Source organism: Mirounga leonina, unplaced genomic scaffold, assembly GCF_011800145.1.
Source record: "Mirounga leonina isolate KUSES-001 unplaced genomic scaffold, KU_Mleo_1.0 Mir_204, whole genome shotgun sequence".
Lineage (NCBI taxonomy): Eukaryota > Metazoa > Chordata > Mammalia > Carnivora > Phocidae > Mirounga > Mirounga leonina.
The window spans coordinates 16,637,179-16,656,147 of record NW_023270513.1 but is presented as its reverse complement, the minus strand read 5'-3'; the positions used below and the strand labels follow the sequence as shown (position 1 = coordinate 16,656,147).

Below are 18,969 nucleotides of genomic sequence, written 5' to 3'. Positions count from 1 at the left end.
ACAAAATCCAATTACTTACCCCCCATCCAAAAAGAAAATATGACAGAATAGTCAATCTGAGTCCTCCCTCTACTTTAAGTAGCTATGCGCAGCACAATAAAAGCATTATTGGAATCAAATCTTAGATGAGTTGAAAATATTAAAAACTCTCTTCTCTGAATCTGAAACATATGTAAAAAGAACTTGAGAAGAAATACAAAACCATAATAAATTGTAGTTGGACTTTCATTGTATTTAAGCATTTGTAATGTGATGATTCAGAATGGGAAACATTGAAGATTATTAATTCAAGATGGTGTGTGGCTACTGTCTAGTCATAATGCTGAGATTCTGCTCCAATCTTCTATCCCACTCCCACCCCCAACTGTCCTTAAATTAAGAGAAACACAAAGATAAATAGGATAAATAAGATAAACATGATCTTAACTATGCCAGAGAGTGTTATAACACTTTTCACAAATTGATAAAATCCAACTTTGTCTTTATGTTTTATGCAAAATAAGTAAATTATAGCTTCAGGGAAAAGGGAACATATGCATTATAGATCAAAGGTTATATAATATGTCTTTAAGAGACTGTTTAGTCCAACATCCTAATTTTACAGATGTGGCAACTGAGGTTCCAAGCCACAGTTATTTTCAGTGTTGTTTTAAGTCCATGGACTTCTCTTTCCAGAGCTCTTCCTGCTATACCACACTCTCATCAAATGAGGCTTTATGGGAAAGTGCTTTGTAACCTGGAAAATACTTCACAAATTTTAAATAGTATTTTTATTCATATCCGAACTACATATGTTTTAAAATGAAGAATAATGACACAAATAGTTTCAGTAAGCATCGTTATGTGCCCTAAGTGATCAGAATCAGTGGTTCATCTCTGGGTATAATCATGAAAGAGAATCAATAAAAATAATAATTTTTTTCTTCAAAGGAATTGTTTGTTAAAAATATCTACCACAGCGGCACCTGGGTGGCTCAGTTAAACATACATTAAACATCTGCCTTTGGCTCAAGTCATAATTTTGGGGGTCTTGTGATCGAGCCCTGAATCGGCCTCCCTGCTCAGTGGGAGTCTGCTTCTCTCTCTCTCTCTCTCCCTCTGCCCCTCCCCCACACTCATTCTCTCTCTCACTCTCTCTCTTTCTCAAATAAATAAAATCTTTAAAAAAATTCTACTACATTGGTAAAATTTGGGAAAATAGGAATTATTGTATAACACTAGTGGGAATGTAAGTCAGAACAATTTTGGAGAGCAATTCAACAATAACTATTAAACTTGAAGATGTGCATATTCCACAACTCAATGATTTCACTTCTAGGTTTATACCCCAGAAAAATTCTCCCACAAGGGCACAAGAAAACATGATATCCATTTACAGCACTGTATGTGATAACAAAAAATTGAAAACAATCTAAGTGTCCATCAATATAGTAAAGAATAATCAAACTGTGGTATACTCATGAAATTAAATAGTAGAATGGACAATTAAAAAATAAATAAATGAACTGGATCAGCATGTATCAACATAGATAAATCTCAAAAACATAATGTAAAAACAATGATTACAAAAGGATAGTATAGTACCAAACCATTTAGGTACATTTTAAAAAAACAAAAACTAATACTGCATATTGTTTGTGCATAAATACACATATGATAAAAAAACACCAAGCAATAATTCACGCAAATTTTAAAACAGTGGTTAACGCTAATGAAGGGTGGAGGAGAAAGGAGATTAGTGTTAGTTATATCATAATACTTTACAGATACATTTTTTTAAAAATGAGCTCTGAATCAAATGTAACAAAATGTAGACTTGGTTATTGGTCCACAATGTCTCTCATTATTTCCTGATTTATTTGAGCTATTTTATAATCAATCTTGGTAATTTATTACACAATCGAAATGATGCTACCAAAATTGATTTCAGAATTTTATATATATATAATGAAATGAGGTGTTTTGGTAATTAGTCTGATTCCAGTTGTCAGGTTGTAAAATATATTGATCCTAAGTATATGAACTTTGTAATCAAACTGCCTTGATTCAAATGCTGGTTCTGATATTTGTAGGCTGTGTGGTCTCAGATATGTCATTTAACCTTCTCTGTGCCTCAGTACCATCATCTGTAAAACAAGGATCACAATAATATCACCTACCTTGTAGGGTTGTTATGAAGATTAAATGAACTAAAATAACCTGGGATATCATGTCTGAAAAATGTTAGATATTATTATGTTCTGGCAAAAATAAGAGTAGTAGTTGTTCATCAAAATTTTTCCTGAATTACCTTCTTTATATGTCTACACTGGTTAAATGTATCAAAAATCACTCATTTCTTATATTCTCTACCTCTAAGGACTAACCAATTAACTAAGAATTTCCAGTTAGAGTTTTTGGAGAACGATTTTAATTAATTAGTATATGTAAACATTGTTCATCCTATCACACAACAGATTACTTGTGGTCAAAACTATCTGATGAGCTACAAAGGGAAGCACTGTCTACACAAATTCTATTTAGTTAAACATCACCTATTTTGCACATCGTCATATGTATTGACAAGCTGTCCAACAATTTCTCATCTTTCATATATGTCTGTGTTAAATCTGCAACTAGAATAATTTGTTGACAAATGGGAGGCATTTTTAAGTTAATTTAGAATTTGAGATTGTGCATTCTTTTATTTCTCTAATTTCACTTTTCTCTTTTTTTAGTCCTCTGATAAGTTTCTCATCAGAAATGACAATGTTAACTGACCACCCTTTTTTTAAAGATTTTATTTATTTATTTGACAGAGAGAGAGAGCACAAACAGGGGGGAGCAGCAGGCAGAGGGAGAGGGAGAAGCAGGTTCCCTGCTGAGCAGGGAGTCCGACATGGGGTTCGATCTCAGAACCCAGGATCATGACCTGAGCCGAAGACAGATGCTTAACTGACTGAGCCACCCAGGTGCCCCTTAATTGACCACCCTGACTAAGGATTTATGGTGCACATTATAGGGGCCATTAAAACAATGAAGTTTGGGTTTATTTTTCTTTCTTTTTTTCTAAAAAGATTGGAATTTAATTGTTTCCTTTTTAGACAAGTATATTTTTGGATTGCCAGTGATAAAAGGGGCATACAAATGTTAAAAGCATTGTGGCACAGTGGGATTATGTGCTAAGGTCCAGGGCAAGACAGACAAATAAGTGAAGTCTCAGATCAATCAAACAGTTACCTCAAACAAAAATTTCAGATGACCAACTTTTGTTTTATCTTTGCCAATGCCAATGAAAAGTTCAAATGAAGTTTTAGTGTGTTAACTACTTACATTTCTTTTATTTCTTTAACCATTTGTAAAAATAAAGGAATTTTGCTAGAAGAAATTGGAAATTTGTTGAAAGGCAAGTCAACTTAAAATTAAAAGAACACATACTATATATATGGTTTTCTTCCTATTAAAGCACCATGAATTAGGTTTTAAATAGAAGCCATAATTATATTATGTGACAGAACCTATATTTAAATGTTCTCTTTGGACATGGCAGTAATGATCTTTCATACTGCATTTCATTGATAAATATGAAAGCAAAAAAATCATAATTTTATCTTAATTTTCAAACCAAATTAAGGGAAAACTATCTTGGTTATTTCCATATAGTAAGGAAAAATCATGACGTGCATACCCACCAATTTGAGTCCCGGGAGAATTAGTTACAAGCACTCCACTTATTTTTAATTCACTTTACATGAACTTTCCATCATCAAGATCTTTGGGTGTATTTATAACATACTGTGATTTTTTTTTTAAACTGCAGTACCTAGAGGATTTACAATTTAAAACAAAGGTCGCAAACTGACAGCCCATGGGCTAGATCCAGACCATAGATGATTTTCTTCAGCCTACATAGTGTTTCTTTCTTTTTCTTTTCTTTATTTTTTTGTTTTTGTTTTTGCTTTTATTGAGTTGGTTACCAACATTTAAGAATTAGGGAATTTCATATAAAAATCTGCATTCCTGGCTTCTCTTAAAAACTCAGAGCTTAACAATATTTGGCCTACATTCCCACATGGTGGCAATCAGCTACACTGAGTAATAGCTGACACCTTTGGAAAGAATATATACTCTCTAGGTCACCCTAGTCCACACCACTTCCTATTGCTTACGGACTTTCATTTACATTACCAGCCTTGCATCAGTAGGCATTAGAGTTTGCGACTCTCCTGTTTCTCTGTAGTTTATGTAAGTGAATAAGTGCATATACTTTTAAGAACATTTCATGGTTTTTCTCAAATTACAGCAAATGTAAAAACTCATTACATATATATGTACATATGTAATGTGTGCTCTGATTAATCTAAAATAAATCTATACAGTTATAAACTACTGTTATAATTAATTAAATGAAGACAACATTATATTAATTTGCATGTCATTTTACTAGGAAAACTAAAATAAAATGAAAGTCAATTTCAGTGTCTGAATTCAATTGCATTCATTTAAAATAAAAAAACATTTACTTTCAATATCCCAAACCTAAACTCATAACTCAAACTATGTAAAGTTTTTCAGTTAAAATCATTCATTAATGAAATCTAGTGGGTTCTAATCTCCCCCAGCACTAAAGTTACATTCTAATAGAAAGTTTGGCACTTAAGGAGGCACATCCACTGCTTCAGGTCACTTGGGTATTATTTAGTGTGCATGATATTTAAAAGTAATATTTAGTATAGGAAATGTCCCAGATATTACAAACATCACCAGAGTGGTTTTCATTTTCTACATTGAAAACCCCCATGGTGTGGTCCCCATCTCCCCCATAGCCCTATGGCATTTTTGTTGTAGAAAAAACATATTATCAAGGGCAGCCCTGAAGAAATTGGGGAAAAGTCACCAAAGGGTGATTTAACTTGAGAAAGGTATATGGAAGAGAAGAGGGGGCACAATTGTCAGGCAATATCAAAATGTACTTCTGTACTTTATTACCACAGGCTGCCCTCCTTTTCCCTTGCTTCTTTGAGTTACTGTCCATTATTCTCCCCATTACAACCTAAAAGGTATAAAGCCTAGAGCAATATGGTATCTCTCATTGCAATCCAACTGAAATTGCCATAGATAACTTTAAGAAGTTTCAAACATAAATCTTCTTAGACTTCCAAATTTTTTTTAAAAATGTATTTTTAGAAAAAAATAATTTCAAATATTTTAGAACTACTAGCGTGCTTACAGAATATATCCATGCCTAATGCTTAGAACAGCTCCACAAGATTAGATGGCTTATTTTTTTTTCCTTTATTGCTTTATACAGCACACTTAATAACCTGTGTTGCCCTGCAAAAGTGAATGTACCTTCCTAAGCATTCCAGAGTCATGGGGTGAGTGAATTACCTCCTAGTTATTTTACATAGGTGTCATGGTTTTTGTGTCAATGACCCTCACTCAACCCATATTAACTTTGCAGCCTTTCCCTAGCTTCTGCTTTAGTTCCCAGGAAAGGAGTTGTTCCCTGTGACTGGAAGTCACCTTCCCACTGCATGGTCCTAGGATCCATTCCCAGTTAATAAATATGAATGATTATTGTCGATAATGAAAGTGTGGAGACCCAATTAACTAGTACCCTCAAATGGATAGACAGGGTCTAATTAGCTATTTGGATTTCATATTTCTTATTATTAACTAAGGATTAAGAAAGATTTGGCATTTGCTCTGAAAATTTTAAATGGCTCTACTTTCCTACCTTAATAATTACAGTACAGGGAACAAAATTATTGAAGTTGGGCTGAATCTGTATAGGCTCCAGGACATTCCCAGGAAGTTGATTTTTAAAAAATAAATACATAAATACCTGTTAACAGCTTGTTTTCTTGTCATTTGCCTCTTCCTTCTAAAAGGAGAGTATAGCAAAAAATAAATAAATAAAACTGGTTAATTGAGAGTTCTGGTTAGTTTGCTTCCAATTAATCAAGGCTTTATTATATTTCACAAAAAAATCTTCTTCAATTCTTCAGGAACTTTAGATAAGTTACACACAATGAAACACCAGCAGGGAAGAGCACAAGGAAGGTAAGAAAGCCTGAATTGTTATTGTTATTGTTGTTATTGTTAAGATAATGTTTTAAATATATGGGCAATGCTATTGTATTTCTGGTCTAATCCCCACTGAGTAAAGAATAATGTGAAATGTCATGTGGTTTAGGGCTTTTCCATATATGAAGGCAAGGAAATAAGGTTATAGATTTCTGTTGGAAAAAATGGCCTCAGGTCGTAACAATTCCTAAGAAAGTTTCAGCAATATTGTGTCTTCTTCCTTTCTCTCAAGAGCTTTCTTCCCATCCCAATGGGTATTCCAATATACTCAGGAGAAAAAAAATCTCCTTCTAGGGTTTTTTCCCCTTCATTTTTATTTGGCCAGGAGGATGATGAAAATGAGCCAATATCAATGTTATGCCTTAATTTTCTAAACATGAAGCTATTAATCACACAACTCACTATACACTTATTTCTGGAGCAATAATAAACTATCTTACATCCTTCCCAAAAGGGTTACACACACACACACACACATACACATACACACACGTCATACACACACCCATACAAAAATAACACATACAAAAGAGATTAATAAAAAACCCACAAAATTAGCTTAATTAACAAACAAACATTCTTTATAATAGTATAGTTTTTCCTAGTGTTTCCAAACTCTTTAGTGAGGAACGATAAAATCTAAAACTGCTGCTTCTGGGGAAGATGGCAGAGTAGGAGGATCCTTGTCCCTTACTTGTCATCTCATCCTGTGGTTACACCTAAATAACATCCACATCAGAGTAAATAAACCAGAAAATAACTGAGGACTGGCAGAACAGACTCTCCATAGCTAAATGTAGAGAAGCCGCATCAAAGAGGGTAGAGAGGGCAGAGATATGGTCAGGAGTCAAACTGACCCATAGGACTGTCCATGGGAGGGAAGGACACCTTGGGCTAGGAAAAGAGAGAGGAGCAGACCCTATACCAGACACCAAAGGCATTAGGGACCCATACTGGGAAGATGAATTCCCATAATATTTGGCTTTGAAAACCAAGAGAACCTGTTTTGTGAGTTCTTACAATCAGTGAGTCTTAACACCTGGAACTTTAAAATTCAGCAGCTCCACTCTGGGAAAGCCAGAGGGTGATTGGAACCTGAGTCCCTGCCCTTAAACAGACAGCACAATAAACAGCCCCACTGAAATGCAGCATAGAAGCAACAGTTTGAAAAATGCCTAGGGTATACAGGAAGGAGATTTATTTACTAATCTCAGAACATGTGCTGGGGGAGGGATCTTTGGAAGACTCCTAGAATAAAAGAGCTTGTTGGTGCCATTTCCCTCCACTTCCCCACAGCCTACCTACCCAGACAACTGTGGGAACCAGTGCAGGATGAGCACTCTCCACAAAGATTGCATGACCCCTGTGCTTTTTTACAAACTATCCCCTCCATCCCAGACTGGGCAGTTTTCCCAGAGTGGCTGGAGGTCTCCTTCTGCAGTGCAATAGCCTAGATCTTCCTGGCACTGCGTGCCCCACCCCACATTCTCCTGTGGACATGACCCTTCCAAAATGCCCTTGGCAGGAGACCATCCAAAGGAGTGCCACAAGCCTGACAGAGTGAAGCAAACCTGATAGTGGTCAGAACCACTCCAAAGTGACTCCTGCCCCAGGGAAAGAAGAAGATAACCACAAACACCATTCCGACTGCAAACCCAGCAGTGGGCTGGGAGCACACATCTGGTCTGACTGAAGGACCCACCCACCAATGACAGCTTCTCAGGGGACAAGACAAGGAGAGCACCCTGCACTTTGGTGCTGCCACAGCTCTGGCAAATGCATGGTCTGATTCAAATCAATCCTAAGGTGGCCCCAGATTTGCCTCCTAACAACACAGGGACCAAACCCTGACCATGAGACAAAGAGAGCCACTGCAGACAACTGTACTGAATGCAAAAGCAGGGTACATGCAACAAACATAGAAGACACCCCTGAAGTGCCAGGTTATGGTGAACCAGGGACATTGCATTGCAGAGCACCACAGGACATCTTCATATGGCCACTACTTTCAAGAGAAGGAGACATAACTGACTTTCCTAACACATAGAAACAGACTCAGAGAGTTAGACAAAATGAGGAGACAAAGGAATATGACATGAAAAAAGGAACAAAATCAGAGCAAGAGAGCTAAATGAAACAAAGATGAGTAACATGACCAATTTGAAGTAATGGTCATAAAGATACTCACTGGACTTGAAAAAAGAGTGGAAAGCCTCAGAGTGACCCTTAACAAAAAGATAGAAAACATAAAAAAGAACCAATCAGAAATGAAGAACTCTATTGCTCCCCCTGCTTGTGTTCTCTCTCTGTTAATTAATGAATTACTTAAATCTTAAAGAAGTGAAGAACTCAATAACTGAAATTTAAAATACACTAGAGGGAATAAAGACTAGACTAGAGGAAGCAGAACAGACCAGTGACCTGGAGGACAGAGGAAAAGAAAGCAATCAAGCAGAATGTGAAAGAGCAAAAATAATAATAATAAATGAAAATAGACTTAGGGAACTCACTGACACTATAAAGCATAAAACATTATCATTATAGGGATCCCAGAAAGATAAGAGAGAGAAAAGGGGGCAGAAAATGTATTTGAAGAAATAATAGGAGGGGCGGAGCAAGATGGCGGAGGAGTAGGAGACCTGGATGTCGTCTCCTCTCAGGAATTCAGCTGGATAGGGATCAAACCATTCTGAACACCTACAAACTCAACAGGAGATTGAAGAAAAGAAGAGCAACAACTCTCATCAGAAAAGCGACCACTTTCTGAAAGGTAGGACGTGCGGAGAAGTGAATCCGAGGTGATATTCGGGAGGATAGACGGCGGGGGAGGGGCCTCTGTTGGCCGCTTCTGGCAAGTGATAGAGCCGTGGAGCACAAAATCGGAACTTTTAAAAGTCTGCTCCGCTGAGGGACGTCACTCTGGTGGCTAAGCGGGGGGTGGAACCCTCCGGGACAGTGTGGTCTCAAGACCCTCGGGGTCACAGAAAGACCGGGGGTGCCTGAGTGTGGCAGAGCTCCCAGGTAATGGAGCAGGGAAGCCAGCTGCAGAGGCGGAGCCCAGGCGCGGGCTCTCAGCTCGGGGTTGCCATAAACCGTGATCCGCGGCACAGTCGGGCCCCTGCTCCTCCAGCAGGGACCCCACAAGCAGCAGATCCAGGGAGATCACCTTCCTCCCCCGGGGGGGGGCACGCGGGAGTGCACCGCAGGGATCTGCTGGGTTTGGAGACTCCACCCGGGGTCGGGTGCCAGAGATAGAGGCGCGCGGTCGCAGGCCGGGTGAGCACAGAGTGCGTCCGGAGACCGGGGAGACGGGAGTGACTGACGGCTTTTCTCTGGGGGCTCACTGAGGAGCGGGGCCCCGAGGTCTCGGCTCCTCCAGGGCAGAGATTGGGAGGCCGCCATTTTCACTCTCCGCCTCCAAAGCTGTACGGAAAGCTCGCAGGGAACAAAAGCCCCGGAGAGCAAACCCGAGCAGATTACTTAGCTAGGAGGGGGCAAGGGCGGGGCAATTCCGCCTCTGGCAGAGACATTTGGAAACCACGGCAACAGGCCCCTCCCAAGAAGATCAGCGAGAACAGCCAGCCAAGACCAAGTTTACCGATCAATGAGAACGGCAGAACTCCAACGCTAGGGGACTACTGCACATAGAATTCATGGCTTTTTTACCATGATTCTTTATTCTTTTAAAGTTAATTTTTTTTAACTGTCTTTTTGTCTTTTTATTTCTTTTTGGATTTTTCTTTTTCCCTTTTTCAACCAACATCTTATCAATTCTTTTTAAAAAAATTTTTTATTTTTCATTTTTAGAGTCATATTCTATCCCTTCATAGTAGTTACCTGTATTTTTGGCATATATATATAAGTTGTTCTCTCTTTAAAATTTTGAGATAGTTTCTTCTAACAGATTAAAATATACCCTAAATCTCTAGTGTATGGTGTTTTCTATTCCCCTGCCTGATCACATCCTCTCCCTTTTTTTTTTCCTTTTCTTTTTTCTTTTTTTAAATCCTCTTCTTTTTTCAAACAACTTCTTATCAATTCCTTTTATAACATTTTTTATAATTTCCATTTTTACAGTCATATTCCATCCCTTCATCATATCAACCCTTATTTTTGTACATATATAAGTTTTTCTTTCTTTAAAATTTTGGGAGGCACTTTCTTCTAAAAGACCACAATACACCCCAAATCTAGTGTGTGGCACTGATCTATATACCATATAGATCATATTTGATCACATTCTGGTTTTTGTGTTGTTGTGGTTGTTTTGTATTGTTTGTTTTTGTTTTTATCTTTATCATTTTCTTTTTCTTTTTTTTTTCTTTCCCTTTCTTATCCCACTGCTTCAGGTCTTTTCTGATTTGTTTAGAGTATATTTTCTGGGGACGTGGTTACTCTGCTAGCATTTTGTTCTCTCATTAATCTATTCTCCTCTGCACAAAATGACAAGACGGAAAAAATCACCTCAACAAAAAGAACAAGAGGTAGTACCGACTGCCAGGGACCTACTCAATACGGACATTAGTACGATGTCAGATCTAGATTTCAGAATCATCACTTTAAAGATACTACCTGGGCTTGAAAAAAATATGGAAGTTATTAGAGAAACCCTTTCTGGAGAAGTAAAAGAGCTAAAATCCAACCAAGTAGAAATCAAAAAGGCTATTAATGAGGTGCAATAAAAAATGGGGGCACTAAGCGCTAGAATAAATGAGGCAGAAGAGAGAATTAGTGATATAAAAGACCAAATGATGGAAAATAAAGCAGCTGAGAAAAAGAGAGAGAAACAACTACTGGATCACAAGGGCAGAATTCGAGAGATAAGAGATACCATAAGACGAAACAACATTAGAATAATTGGGATCCCAGAAGAAGAAAGAGAGGGGCAGAAGGTATAATGGAGCAAATTATAGCAGAGAACTTCCCTAATTTGGGGAAAGAAACAGGCATGAAAATCCAGGAAGCACAGAGAACCCCTCTCAAAATCAATAAACATAGGTCAACTCCCCGACATCTAATAGTAAAACTTACGAGTCTCATAGACAAAGAGAAAATCCTGAAAGCAGCTCGGGAGAAGAGATATGTAACCTACAAGGGTAGAAACATTAGATTGGCAACAGACCTATCCACAGAGACCTGGCAGGCCAGAAAGGACTGGCAGGATCTATTCAGAGCACTAAATGAGAAAAATATGCAGCCAAGAATACTCTATCCAGCTAGGCTGTCATTGAAAATTGAAGGAGAGATAAAAAGCTTCCAGGACAAACAAAAACTAAAGGAATTTGCAAACACAAAACCAGCCCTAAAAGAAATCTTGAAAGGGGTCCTCTAAGCAAAGAGAGAGCCTAAAAGAAACATAGACCAGAAAGGAATACAGACAATATATGGTAACAGACACCTTACAGGCAATACAATGGCACTAAATTCCTATCTTTCAATAGTTACCCTGAATGTAAATGGGCTAAATGCCCCAATCAAAAGACACTGGCTAACAGACTGGATTAAAAAACAAGACCCATCGATATGCTGTCTGCAAGAGACTCATTTTAGAACCAAAGACACCCCCAGATTGAAAGTGAAGGGGTGGAAAACAATTTACCATGGAAATGGACACCAAAAGAAAGCTGGGGTGGCAATCCTTATATCAGACAAATTAGATTTTAAACCAAAGACTGTAATAAGAGATGAGGAAGGACATTATATCCTACTTAAAGGGTCTATCCAACAAGAAGATCTAACAATTGTAAATATCTATGCCCCTAACATGGGAGCAGCCAATTATATAAGCCGATTAATATCAAAAGCAAAGAAACACATCGACAACAATACAATAACAGTGGGGGACTTTAACACCCCCCTCACTGAAATGGACAGATCATCTAAGCAAAAGATCAACAAGGAAATAAAGACTTTAAATGACACACTGGACCAAATGGACTTCACAGACATATTCAGAACATTCTATCCCAAAGCAACGGAATAGACATTCTTCTCTAGTCCCCATGGAACATTCTCCAGAATAAATCACATCCTAGGTCATAAATAAGGTCTCAACTGGTACCAAAAGACTGGGATCATTCCCTGCCTATTTTCAGACCACAATGCTTTGAAACTAGAACTCAATCACAAGAGGAAAGTCGGAAAGAACTCAAATACATGGAGGCTAAAGAGCATCCTACTGAAGAATGAATGGGTCAACCAGGAAATTAAAGAAGAATTAAAAAAATACATGGAAACCAGTGAAAATGAAAACACAACTGTTCAAAATCTTTGGGGTGCAGCAAAGGCAGTCCTAAGAGGCAAGTATATAGCAATACAAGCCTTTCTCAAGAAACAAGAAAGGTCTCAAGTACACAACCTAACCCTCCACCTAAAGGAGCTGGAGAAAGAACAGCCAATAAAGCCTAAACCCAGCAGGAGAAGAGAAATCATAAAGATCAGAGCAGAAATCAATGAAATAGAAACTAAAAGAACAGTAGAACCGATCAACAAAACTAGGAGCTGGTTCTTTGAAAGAATTAACAAGATTGATAAACCCCTGGCCAAACTTATCAAAAAGAGAAGAGAAATGACCCAAATCAACAAAATCATGAAAGAGGAGAGATCACAACCAACACCAAAGAAATACAAACAATTATAAGAACATATGAGCAACTCTATGCCAGCAAATTAGATAACCTGGAAGATATGGATGCATTCCTAGAGATGTATCAACTACCAAAACTGAACCAGGAAGAAATAGAAAACCTGAACAGACTTATAACCACTAAGGAAATTGAAGCAGTCATCAAAAATCTCCCAAAAAACAAGAGCCCAGGGCCAGATGGCTTCACAGGGGAATTCTACCAAACATTTTGAGAAGAATTAATACCTATTCTTCTGAAACTGTTCCAAAAAATAGAAATGGAAGGAAAACTTCCAAACTCATTTTATGAGGCTGGCATTACCTTGATCCCAAAAACAAAGACCCCATCAAAAAGGAGAATTACAGACCAATATCCCTGATGAACATGGATGCAAAAATTCTCACCAAAACACTAGCCAATAGAATCCAAAGGTACATTAAAAGGATTATTCACCACAACCAAGTGGGATTTATACCTGGGCTGCAAGGTTGGTTCAACATCCGCAAATCAATCAATGTGATACAATACATTAACAAAAGAAAGACCAAGAATCATATGATCCCCTCAATAGATGCAGAAAAAGCTTTTGACAAAGTACAGCATCCTTTCTTGATCAAAACTCTTCAGAGTATAGGGATAGAGGGTACATACCTCAATATCATAAAAGCCATCTATGAAAAACCCACAGCGAATATCATTCTCAATGGGGAAAAACTGAGAGCTTTCCCCCTAAGGTCAGGAACATGGCAGGGATGTCCACTATCACCACTGCTATTCAACATAGTATTGGAAGTCCTAGCCAGCAATCAGATAACAAAAAGAAATCAAAGGCATCCAAATCGGCAATGAAGAAGTCAAACTCTCACTCTTTGCAGATGATAGGATACTTTATGTGGAAAACCCAAAAGACTCCACCCCAAAACTGCTAGAACTCATACAGGAATTCAGTAAAGTGGCAGGATATAAAATCAATGCACAGAAATCAGTGGCATTCCTATACACCAACAACAAGACAGAAGAAAGAGAAATGAAGGAGTCGATCCCATTTACAATTGCACCCAAAACCATAAGATACCTAGGAATAAATCTCACCAAAGAGACAAAGGATCTGTACTCAGAAAACTATAAAATAGTCATGAAAGAAATTGAGGAAGACACAAAGAAATGGAAAAACGTTCCATGCTCATGGATTGGAAAAAAAATATTGTGAAGATGTCAATGCTACCTAGAGCAATCTACACATTCAATGCAATCCCCATCAAAATACCATCCACTTTTTCAAAGAAATGGAACAAATAATCCTAAAATTTGTATGGCACCAGGAAAGACCCCGCATAGCCAGAGGAATGTTGAAAAAGAAAAGCAAAGCTGGCGGCATCACAATTCCAGACTTCCAGCTCTATTACAAAGCTGTCATCATCAAGACAGTATGCTATTGGCACAAAAACAGGCACATAGATCAATGGAACAGAATAGAGAGCCCAGAAATGGACCCTCAACTCTATGGTCAACTCATCTTTGACAAAGCAGGAAAGAATGTCCAATGGAACAAAGACAGTCTCTTCAACAAATGTTGTTGGGAAAATTGGATAGCCACATGCAGAAGAATGAAACTGGACCATTTCCTTACACCACACACAAAAATAGACTCCAAATGGTTGAAAGACCTCAATGTGAGACAGGAGTCCATCAAAATGCTAAAGGAGAACACAGGCAGCAACCTCTTTGACCTCAGCCGAAGCAACTTCTTCCTAGAAACATCGCCAAAGGCAAGGGAAGCAAGGGCAAAAATGAACTATTGGGACTTCATCAAGATAAAAAGCTTTTGCAAAGCAAAGGAAACAGTCAACAAAACCAAAAGACAACCGACAGAATGGGAGAAGATATTTGCAAATGACATATCAGATAAAGGGCTAGTATCCAAAATCTATAAAGAACTCATCAAACTCAACACCCAAAGAACAAAGAATCCAATCAAGAAATGGGCAGAAGACATGAACAGACATTTTTCCAAAGAAGACATCCAAATGGCCAACAGACACATGAAAAAGTGCTCAATATCGCTCAGCATCAGGGAAATCCAAATCAAAACCTCAGTGAGATACCACCTCACACCAGTCAGAATGGCTAAAATTAACAAGTCAGGAAACGACAGATGTTGGTGGGGATGCGGAGAAAGGGGAACCCTCCTACACTGTTGGTGGGAATGCAAGCTGGTGCAGCCACTCTGGAAAACTGTATGGAGGTTCCTCAAAAAGTTGAAAATAGAGCTACCATATGATCCAGCAATTGCACTACTGGGTATTTACCCCAAAGATACAAAAGTAGGGATCTGAAGGGGTACGTGCACCCCGATGTTTATAGCACCAATGCCCACAATAGCCAAACTGTGGAAAGAGCTAAGATGTCCATCGACAGATGAATGGATAAAGAAGAAGTGGTATATATATACAATGGAATATTATGCAGCCATCAAAAGGAATGAGATCTTGCCATTTGCAACGACATGGACGGAACTGGAGGGTATTCTGTTGAGTGAAATAAGTCAAACAGAGAAAGACATGTATCATATGATCTCACTGATATGAGGAATTCTTAATCACAGGGAACAAACTGAGTGTTGTTGGAGTGGGGGGGGGGGGGGGAGGGATGGGGTGACTGGGTGATAGACACTGGGGAGGGTATGTGCTCTGGTCAGCACTGTGAATTGTGCAAGACTGTTGAATCTTAGATCTGTACCTCTGAAACAAATAATGCAATATATGTTAAAAAAAAAAAAAAGAAGAAGAAGAAGAAGAAGGTAGCGGGAGGGGAAGAATGAAGCGGGGCAAATCGGAGGGGTGGACGAACCATGAGAGACGAAGGACTCTGAAAAACAAACTGAGGGTTCTAGAGGGAAGGGGGGTGGGAGGATGGGTTAGCCTGGTGGTGGGTATTGAGGAGGGCACATTCTGCATGAAGCACTGGGTGTTATGCACACAATGAATCATGGAACAGTTCATCTAGAACTAATGATATAACGTATGGGGATTAACATAAGAATAAAAAAAAATAAAATAAATAAAATATAATAGCTTAAAATTTCCAGAATATGGGAAGGAAACAGAAATCCAGATCCAGGAGACACAGACAGCTCCCAATAAAATCAACCCAAGGAGGTCCACACCAAGACACACACTTATTAAAATGGCAAAATGTGGTGATAAGAGAGAATTTTAAAAGCAGAAGGAGAAAAGAAAACATTACATACAAGGGAAACTCCATAAGGCTATCAGCTGGTTTTTCAGCAGAAAGTGTGCAGGCTTAAAAGGAGTGGTATGATATATTCAAGTGCTGAAAGAAAACAAAACCTGCAACCAAGAATATTCTATCCAGCAAGGCTATCATTCAGAATAGAGGAAGAGACAAAAAGTTTCTCAGACAAACAAAAGTTAAAAGAATTCGGCACCACTAAACCAGCCTTCAAGAAATGTTAAAGAGGACTCTGAGTAGAAAGGAAACTTCTGTGGAGGCAGGAGTGGAAAGCAGGAGTAATAAAAGTAGGAAGCACAAAAGCACTAAAATTAATTATAGCTATAAAAACCAGTCAAAGTATTCACAAAATAAAAGTATATAAAGTACAACACCACGTATCTAAAATGCTCGGGGAAGAGGAGTAAAAATGTAGTGATTTTAGAATGGGTTCAAACTTAAGCAACCATCAACTTAATACAGACTGCTATATGCATGAGATGTTATATATACAAGCCTAATGGTAGCCACAAATCAAAAACTGGTGATAGGCAAAAAATAAAGAGAAAGGAATCCACGTATATCACCAAAAAAACAAAACAAAACAAAACAAAAAACAGCAAATCGTGAGAGAAGAGAGCAAGAGAAGGAAGAGAGAAAAACCAGAAAAACAAGTAACAAAATAGCAATAAATACATACCTATCCATAATGACTTTGAAGGTTAATTGACTATATGCACCATTCAAAAGACATATGGTAAAAAAATGGATAAAAGAGCAACACCCATATATATGCTGCCAACAAGAGATGCATTTCAGACTTAAAGACACATGCAGTTTGCAAGTGAAGGGATGGAAAAATATTTATCATGTAAATGGAAGTGAAAAGAAAGTGAGAGTAGTAATGCTTATATCAGACAAAATAGACTTAAAAAAAAAGACTTTAACAAGATAAAGAAGGACACTACATAATCATAAAGAGAAGAATTCAACAGGAAGATATAACAATTGCAAATATTTATGATCCAACATGGGAGCACCCAAATACATAAAGCAGCTGATAACAAACATAAAGGGAGTAATTGATAGTAATACAATAAAAAGGTATTTTAATGCCCCACTTATATCAATGGACAGATTATCCAAGAAAACCAACAAGGAAACAGTGGCTTTGAATGATACATTAAATCAAATGGATCTAACAGATATATTCAGAACATTCCATCCCAAAACAGCAAAATACATTTTCTTTTCAAGTGCACATGGGACATTTTCCAAAACAGATCACAAAACAAGTCTCAACAAATTAAAAACTATCAAAGTCATACTATGCATCTTTTCCAATGACAATGCTATGAAACTAGAAATCAACCATGAGAAAAAACCTGGAAAGGACACAAATACATGGAGGTTAAATAACATGCTACCAAACAATGAATGGATCAACCAAGAAATCAAAGAAAAATAAAAAAATACATGGAAAGAAATGAAAATGAAAACATAATGGTCAGAACAATTCCAGATGCGGCAAAAATGGTTCTAAGAGGGAAGTTTATACCAATACAAGCCTACCTCAAGAAGCAAGAAAAATCTCAAAGAATCTAACCTTACACCCAAAGAAGCTAGAAAAAGAAGAACAAACAACACCCCAAAACAGTAGAAAGAAAGAAAAAATAAAGAGTAGAACAGAAATAAAAGAAATAGAAACCAAAAAACAAATAGAACAGATCATTGAAACCAGGAGCTGGGTTTTTGAGATCAACAAAGTGGATAAACCTTTAGCCAGATTCATCAGAAACAAAAGAAAAAAAGGAAAGGACTCAAATAAAACCAGAAATGAAAGAGGAGAAATAACAACCAACACCACAGAAACACAAAAGATAAGATTATGAAAAATTATATGCTGACAAATTGGACAACCTAAAAGAAACAAATAAATTCCTAAAAACATATGACCTCCTAAAACTGCACCAGGAAAAAATAGAAAATTTGAGCACACAATTATTAGTAATGAAATTGAATCAGTAATCAAAAAACTCTCAACAAGTAAAAGTCCAGAACCAGATGGCTTCACAGGTGAATTCTACCAAACGTATAAAGAAGAGTTAATACCTAGTCTTGTCTCATTATTCCAAAACATAGAAAAGGAAATAAACCTCCAAATTCATTCTATGAGGACACCACTACTCTGATACCAAAACCAGATAAGGAGAACTATAGGCCAATATCTCCAATGAACATAGATGAAAAAATCCTGAGAAAAATATTAGCAAACCAAGTCCAATAATACATTTAAAAAATCATTTAACTCGATCAAGTAGGATTTGTTCTTGGGATGCAAAGGTGGTTCAATATTCACAAATCAATCAATATGATGTGTCACATCAATAAGAGGAAAGATAAAAACCACTTTGACATTTCAATAAATTCAGAAAAAGCATTTTACATCCATTCATGATAAAAATATTCAACAAAATATGTTTGGAGGGAACATACCTCTATTTAATAAAGGCCTTATATGAAAAACCACAGCTAACATCATACACAATGGTGAAAAACTGAGAGCTTTTCCCCTAAGGTCAGGAACAAGACAAGGATGTCCACCCTCATCATATTTATTCAACATAGTACTGGAAGTCCTAGCCACATCAATCAGACAACAAAAAGAAATAAAAGGCATTGAAATCAGCAAGGAAGAAGTAAAACTTTCACTATTGCAGATGTCATGATACCATATATAGAAAACCCTAAAGACTCCACCAAAGAAACTACTAGAACTCATAAAAATTCAGTAAGGTCGCAAGATACAAAATTAATATACAGAAATATGTTGCATTTTTGTACACTAATAATGAAGTAACAGAAAGAGAAATTAAGAAAACAATCCTATTTACATTTGCACCAAAAAGAATAAAATACCAAGAATTAAACTTAACCAAGGAGGTGAAAAACCTGTATCTGAAAACTATAAAACATGATGAAAGAAATTGAAGATAACAAAAATGGAAAGATATTCCATGAGCATGAAATGGGAGAACAAATA

General features: G+C 37.3%; 1 protein-coding gene across 1 annotated transcript in view; it reads right to left on the bottom strand.

The window, feature by feature from the left end:
• Positions 1-5,460: 5,460 nt before the first annotated feature.
• The window catches only part of LOC118026077 (dachshund homolog 2-like), a 261,214-nt gene continuing 247,705 nt past the window's right edge, over positions 5,461-18,969 (bottom strand). Inside the window, exon 2 of the mRNA XM_035028827.1 lies at positions 5,461-5,866. Within this exon, the coding sequence (XP_034884718.1) occupies positions 5,728-5,866 (139 nt within the window). The 3' untranslated portion in view covers positions 5,461-5,727. The remainder of the gene's footprint in view (positions 5,867-18,969) is intronic.